The sequence below is a fragment of the Gymnoscopelus microlampas genome, assembly GCF_963454915.1.
Source record: "Gymnoscopelus microlampas genome assembly, chromosome: 3".
NCBI classification, from domain to species: Eukaryota; Metazoa; Chordata; class Actinopteri; order Myctophiformes; family Myctophidae; genus Gymnoscopelus; species Gymnoscopelus microlampas.
The window spans coordinates 31,083,110-31,090,432 of record NC_139940.1 but is presented as its reverse complement, the minus strand read 5'-3'; the positions used below and the strand labels follow the sequence as shown (position 1 = coordinate 31,090,432).

The 7,323-nt window shown below is 38.4% G+C and overlaps 1 protein-coding gene across 2 annotated transcripts; it reads left to right on the top strand.

The window, feature by feature from the left end:
- The first annotated feature begins 453 nt into the window (after nt 1–453).
- LOC311042576 (CD5 antigen-like) lies at nt 454–6,144 on the top strand. 2 transcript variants are annotated; one of them, XM_084053382.1, is made up of 8 exons: nt 454–487; nt 2,148–2,215; nt 2,993–3,299; nt 3,400–3,554; nt 3,711–3,999; nt 4,100–4,254; nt 4,394–4,723; nt 5,927–6,144. In XM_084053382.1, exons 2-8 carry the CDS (start codon nt 2,149–2,151, stop codon nt 5,944–5,946), a joined length of 1,323 nt encoding a protein of 440 aa, XP_083909508.1. In that variant the 5' UTR covers nt 454–487; nt 2,148; the 3' UTR covers nt 5,947–6,144. The 2 variants fall into 2 exon arrangements, with proteins under 2 accessions (XP_083909508.1, XP_083909509.1); XM_084053383.1 differs by lacking the exon at nt 454–487 and adding an exon at nt 904–907 and having other exon boundaries at nt 2,146–2,215.
- Nucleotides 6,145–7,323: the final 1,179 nt, after the last annotated feature.

Here is a 7,323-nt window from a genome sequence, read left to right as displayed (position 1 = left end):
TATAAATGTTTTGTGGACAGTTGGGGAGGTGGGAAAGTCGTGCATTTTTGACGGTATATGCTGTTTTCAGCGTGCCTGCGACATGGAAAGTTACGTCGCGGGTGATTTTTTTTTTCCTCTGGGGATCTACCACAGATCCTGTTTTGCATTTATCTATTACGAATGAAATAAATAAATGATGTCAAATGGCAAAATTTTTCTTTCTTGCAAATCGGGCACCCGCGCGCTTTGCGCGCGGGCGCATGAGGGGGGGCCCATTGCAGTTCCAGTGCCCAGGGGCACTGAGAGGTGTTAATCCAGCCCTGCCAACAGATGATTCATTATTTGTTTAGGGAGTGTCTCCCTAAACTAAACTGTTGTTTTAGTCTGTTGTTTTAGGTACCCACCCCAAAAAAACGTTTGTTTGTCAAACAAGAGCTAAAGTAATAAATACTGCTCTTTCTTCAGTGTACATACAGCTACAGAGCGGGCACTGAAAAGATTCAAGGTATGTATCCAGTGATTTAACTCTTCTCTTTGCCTTTCCTCTCCACTTCTGCTCTATCTGCAGTAGCCTACAGTAGATATTTACTAGTTTAAAGTTGGATAGAAGGTCCTCAACTTAAATATAAAACATGACAGTTGATTAAATTGATCTAAATTGATGGTAAGAGAAGATTTCTAAACACTATTTAAAGCAGAACTATACAGTGTGCAACCTTTTTATGAATAAAATGTAATACGATACAATAAGATACAATATAACTTATTTAATTGGCGTGGCTGTATTTTGTCTCCCTGCTCTTCTATTGAGACATTTAGATCCTGTGTCTAGGTGAGACATGACCTTTTTTGACCTGAAGGTCAATATTCAATTTATCCCCTGAGCAAGCAGGCAGGCTCTATTAGTTCAATGTTAAAAGATTCAGCACTTGCGCAAGAGCCGCGTTCAAATCCGGGGTAGAAGATGAAAGTTACATAGTGCAGTTTTAATATTTATGTACCTTACCATCATTTGATGTAGGCCTACTGAAAGTAATCACTGGTGTATTTATTTAGACCAATTTACCTACAGTAGTTGATACGAATTGGAGACTGCCAAATAATATTGTCCAACATAAAGACATGTTAAGGATGTTAATGTTAAGGATAAATATTGATAGATAAATACTATATCCATTATTATATTAAATGATGATACACATACAGTATATTAATTTATATATTCACTGTTTATTCATATTATATAGCCAGTGCACACTCGTAAAAGAGACAATGGTCTCAATGTGATTTTACTGGTTAAATAAAGGTTAAATAAAATAAAATATTGTACTGTACATCGTATTCATTCAGGAACCTGTTGCATATATTTAGTGAAAAATCAAAGCTCACCTATTTGATTTGCCTTTATTTATTTATTCATTTTACTCTTACCTGTGTTTACCTGTTGCTATTATAAATCTGCATTTCTCTCCGGGGATCAACTTTGCCATGTTAAAACCATTTAGACTGCATGAAATGTTTGGTGTTCCTGCACCTTTACTTGCTTACTGTCTTTCTCTAATGTCCTGCCTTTCTCTGTCCCCATTTCTATCTATGAATTATCTATCTTTCTTTCGGCTCTGTCTATTAGATGTAGACCAGGAAACCTTTTTGAGTTAACATTTTAACTGAGGCAACAGTGTCCGGCACAAAAAGTTCAACGAGGCATATTTTAAGTAGCCTGGGATCCAGCCTGTTTCGCTACGTTCGGCGGACTTTTTTTTCTCTCTTCGCTTATCAGTCTGGAAAGCCTCCTATCTCCAAGGGAGGCGGGACATGGCATACGGCTGGAATCGTGCCGCGGCTTCTGGTTGGTCTGTGGTGCGGGGCGGGACAAAAAAAAACGGTGTGATCGTTGTGATTCGTCATTCGTTTGAACAACATCCAATCAGCAACGACGTTGCCTAACGTAACATATGTTCCAGTGTAGTTCTGCAAAACGAGTCAATAGGAGGCTTTCCAGACTGAGAAGCTAAGAGAGAAAAAAAAGTCCGCCGAAAGTAGCGAAGCAGGCTGGATCCCAGGCTATTTTTTAAGTGTCACTTGAATTTGAACAATTTTCCTGTAGAAATTATCCATTTGAAAGGTTCACTGACTGAAGTATTTATATATATTTTTTTTCACAGGATGATGACCCGAGATATTATCCTTGTGTTGTTTGTTTTTACTGGGGAGATATGCCTCAGTATGGAAAGTAAGTACTGCATTATAAATAAACAACTTTAAATAGTAATTTGAATCACTGTTATGAGAAAGAGTACATTTATGATTTAAGTGATTTTAATCAGTCAGACTGATTATATTTATCTTTGCTAGTGACAATAATATGTGTGTACATCACATATTAGAAGACATAAGTAAAGATAGTGTGTCCCCAACATGTTTTTGACTTTGTTTTGTTTTAGTTTGAAAGTGTATGAATTTGAAGTGTATTAATTAGCAAGTTGTCTTCTTCATGGGAATCTATTGATTGACTTTATGCTACAGTTGTAATAAGCCTATACATATACCTCAAAGGTGAACGACAGAAAACACATCCAAACCATGGGTGGGTTTAAATACAGGTCAGCTTGACCTTATTAATAGCTCCAAAAGTATTAAACCTTTTTAAAAGCTTAAAAAATACTTATCTTGTCCCAACTGGGCAACAGTAATATTTTTTGCACAGTTTGAAAACCAAGCTTTTGCTTTATTGAACAGGCCCAAAACAGGCAAACTGTAATGGGATGGTGGGTCAGTTTGTCAATATTGTAATTCCTGGAAACATTTAAATCCTGCCTCTAATTGAGGTTTAAGTGTTTGGGATTAAATCTGATTTTAGTCTAAATCTGATCACAAACCATGAGGACATTTTATTATTTACAGCCATGTTTTTAAAGTTTGAACATGTGTCATGTCTGCTATTTGTTTTAATGCATCTGTAAGTGATGGAGTATCCATTAATATTATCTTCATAAATACCTTTTTGCAGGTGAAAATGTGGCACAAGGTGTCACAGTCAGAGTAGCTCAGTCTTCAATATTCAAGGAAATAAATCACGGATTGACAGGAACTCCTGAAAAAGCCATTGATGGGAACCGTGCCAGTAAATGGTCACAGAACTCCTGTGCCCACACACTTAAAGAGACTAAACCCTGGTGGAGAGTTGACCTGCAGAAGACTTACACAGTGAATTCTGTCAAGATCACCAACAGAAAAGACTGCTGTGAAGAAAGGATCAATGGAGCTGAGATCCGCATTGGAAACTCCCTGAATGACAATGGAAATGGAAATCCTAGGTATTACTTGCTTGTTTTTTGCACAAATGCACCACTGAATCTGAGAATTACAAATGAATAGAGATAGAATACATTTGTTTTCCCTTCTCTTTCCGAGCAGATGTGCTGTAATCGAGTCTATCCCAGCTGGTGACACCACAACCTTTGCGTGTAATGGGATGGAGGGTCGGTTTGTCAATATTGTAATTCCTGGACAGAATAAAGTCCTGGCTCTCTGTGAGGTGGAAGTGATTGGGACCGAAAAGGGAGAAGAGGGTTAGTCTAAATCTGATCACAAACCATGAGGACATTTTATTATTTACAGCCATGCTTTTAAAGGTTTGAACATGTGTCATGTCTGCTATTTGTTTTAATGCTTCTATAAGTGATGGAGTATCCATTAATATTATCTTCATAAATACCTTTTTGCAGGTGCAAATGTGGCACAAGGTGTCACAGTCAGAGTAGCTCAGTCTTCAATGGCTTTTTCAGGAACTCCTGAAAGAGCCATTGATGGGAATCGTGCCAGTAAATGGTCACAGAACTCCTGTGCCCACACACTTAAAGAGACTAAACCCTGGTGGAGAGTTGACCTGCAGAAGACTTACACAGTGAATTCTGTCAAGATCACCAACAGAAAAGATTGCTGTGAAGAAAGGATCAATGGAGCTGAGATCCGCATTGGAAACTCCCTGAATGACAATGGAAATGGAAATCCTAGGTATTACTTGCTTGTTTTTTGCACAAATGCACCACTGAATCTGAGAATTACAAATGAATAGAGATAGAATACATTTGTTTTCCCTTCTCTTTCCGAGCAGATGTGCTGTAATCGAGTCTATCCCAGCTGGTGACACCACAACCTTTGCGTGTAATGGGATGGAGGGTCGGTTTGTCAATATTGTAATTCCTGGACAGAATAAAGTCCTGGCTCTCTGTGAGGTGGAAGTGATTGGGACCGAAAAGGGAGAAGAGGGTTAGTCTAAATCTGATCATCATTCAGCACACAGCACACATATACAGCCCAAGTGTCATGTCAAATCTTTATTATGAGGACACTCCTGCAGGTAAGCTTTCTCTCAGACTGATCATTGCCATCGTTTAATGTTTTTCAGTGAGGCTGGTCGGTGGTTCAAACTCCTGTTCAGGCAGAGTGGAGGTGTACTACCGTGGCAGCTGGGGGACAGTGTGTGATGATGCTTGGAATCTGCCTGATGCCAAGGTTGTGTGTAGACAGTTAGGCTGTGGAGAGGCTCAGTCAGCACCAGGGAGGAAAGTCCATAGGGGAAGGGTATCTCCAACACCCTTCGGAGAGGGTGTTGGAAACATCTGGTTGGATGATGTCAATTGTTCAGGCAGTGAGTCACAGCTTTCACAGTGCATCCATAGAGGGATTGGAAACCACAACTGTAACCACAGGGAAGATGCTGGTGTTGTTTGTGCAGGTAAATATGAATTTTATTGCAATGAATAATGATGTTTGTATGTGTGTTGTCATCCTATCCTATATTAAAATTGACTAAAGGCCTGCCTGGCCGGCCGGCCGGCAGGTAGACCTCTGACGTCAGGCTCATGTCACCATGACTCAGCCATAACCATATAAGGAGTTCCCAATGCAGCTACACCCAATGTTGAGCTAGTACAATCCCTTAGATTAATCAGCACCTGGTATTGAGTGGGGTAGGGGTAAACGCTTCACTGGGGTCTTCAGGTGGGCACCCTCCTTCATTGGTGTTTCGTTGATAGGCCCATAATAGGATGAATGCATATTGTTGCTGATTTTCAGTGTCCACCTTTCTTTTACTGACGAACTTTGAACATGCTATTTTCATTCACATTGTGAATCCAGGCTTCTACTGTTGCTAAAACTGATGCAAAAACATTAAAAGTAGAGTACTGGTTCTAACCACTGGCACTGGTCAAAAGCGAAAGTAAAAGTGGACACTCTGAATTCTCAATGACCCCAATTAACAACCTGCCTACTCCTCAACGAGCTGTTGTCACGGAGATGACAGCCCATTGAGCCATAATACAAACGTAGGATTACACAGAGAAGCAGTCTCATGTAAACAGAGATGAGTCTTTTCAACTCTTTTGAGTTTGCACGGGGGCCGGGAAGGAGAGGAGATGTGTGTGTGTGTGTGTGGCTATCTGTAGACCCGCCCCCTTTGCGCTCTGCGCTGCACGTTCACGTTGAGAGGGAAGGGAGGGGCACGGCACGGGAGTGCCGCGGGCACATGTAGCGGGATGTCTGGCAAAATTACAACGCACATTTGGGGCATTGTTAATATATTAGAAGCTTTTAATCCAGAATCGATCGATGTCACCATGGGCCACATACTGTAGCCTAAACTGTAAAAAAAAGAAAACACTATAAAAAATGTAAAAAAAGCACCACCTAGAATCTATCTTTGCACGTCCCTGCCTTTATGCAGGTGACAATCATCATCATGGTGGATTAAGTCTGTCTTTAATATGGGACAATTCAGGTCCTCACAAATGGGTGTATGTAAATCTGATCACATACCATTAAGAATTATTGCTTATTTATTGTCAAATATTCTTTTGAGATTCACACATGCACTATTTATGTAATTTAATACAGTAAGTGATCCCTCCCTAAATATTATCTTCTTACCTTTATGCAGGTGAAACCAAGCAAGGTTGAAGTGCTTGGGACCGAAACGAATGAAGATTGTCTTTTGTATATCTATAAACAATCATTATAGTCCTGCTTTTAAAGATTAAAACATGTATCTTTTCTGCTATTTGTTACAATTCTAAGTGAGTGTACTTGTTATGAGAAGAAAGCTTGCAGTAATAGCGTACAATAAATAAGGAATGCAATAAATTGAAATATCAGCAATTCAGGAGTCTGTGTGCTTCCCTCTGAGATAAATGACTCGGATACTCATTATCAAAGGATCACTTCATCCATTCTCAACCTAAAATGACAAAACATCTTTTTGAAATGACTAAACCTGCCTACAGATGTTGTCACTGGTAGGCAGGTTTCGGAACTGTCTACAGTCCTCCTCTGAGACACAGAGTGAGCAGACAGAAATGGTGATATTATCAGCGCCGGCCTAGCCAATGTTGCGCCTGTGGTGTTTTTGTCATATTATTTCCTGACTGTCTGTTGGGTAGCTATACTGTAGGTAGAGTGCTACCCTACATGGTAACATTTTAGAATAACTATTCGTTATAAGTAGTTAATAGATCATTCATAAACTGTTAGTTAATGAGTTATTAATGACTTGTTAAGCATTTGTTAATAGTTAGTTAAGGATTAATAACTATGCCTTATAACTGCTTACTAGATCATTTATAAACCATTAGTTAATGAGTTATTAATGTCTTGTTAAATGTTTGTTAACAGCTAGTTAAGGAGTTGTAACCATGACATAGTTAATAGATTAGTTACAAACTATTAGTTAATGAGTTATCAATGACTTGTTAAATATGTTTTAATAGTATGTTAAGAATTTATAAATATGCCTTATAGATAGCTAATAGATCACTCACATAGTATTAGTTAACTCAGTGTTTATCAACCTTTTTGGTGCCAAGGTACACCTGGCTTAGCCAAAATATCCCAGGGTACACCTAGATATATGGTGCGTATATATATATATTATATTATATATATATATATATATATATATATATATATATATATATATATATATATATATATATATATATATACACATATATATACACATATACATATACACACAGATTATTGGGCAGGTATAAAGAAACCTTGACCATTACAAATATCTTTGGCCTACAAATATATACTGTCTGAATGAAAGCCATACTATTTTGGCACACTGAGTATAGCAACATTGTATGCCTTTCATTGCTTTCAAGGCAAAAAACAAACCATGTCACTCTGCCTTTCATGAATATTCAAGGAAAAAAAGTACCATATGTCATTGCTATGCGCTAACTGCTAGCATCAAACTCCGCGGGAATTGATAGTTTTAAACTCTCTAAAATGGATCTAAAATGTTGTGCTTACCTCGACAATAAGTGTTGT

Bases quoted from the DNA above. Each gene is read 5' to 3' on its own strand.
- LOC311042576 (XM_084053382.1), top strand. From the start codon at position 2,149: ATGATGACCCGAGATATTATCCTTGTGTTGTTTGTTTTTACTGGGGAG. The intron at 3,300-3,399 runs GTATTACTTGCT...CTTTCCGAGCAG, and splicing joins AATGGAAATGGAAATCCTAG to ATGTGCTGTAATCGAGTCTA. The intron at 3,555-3,710 runs GTTAGTCTAAAT...ACCTTTTTGCAG, and splicing joins GACCGAAAAGGGAGAAGAGG to GTGCAAATGTGGCACAAGGT.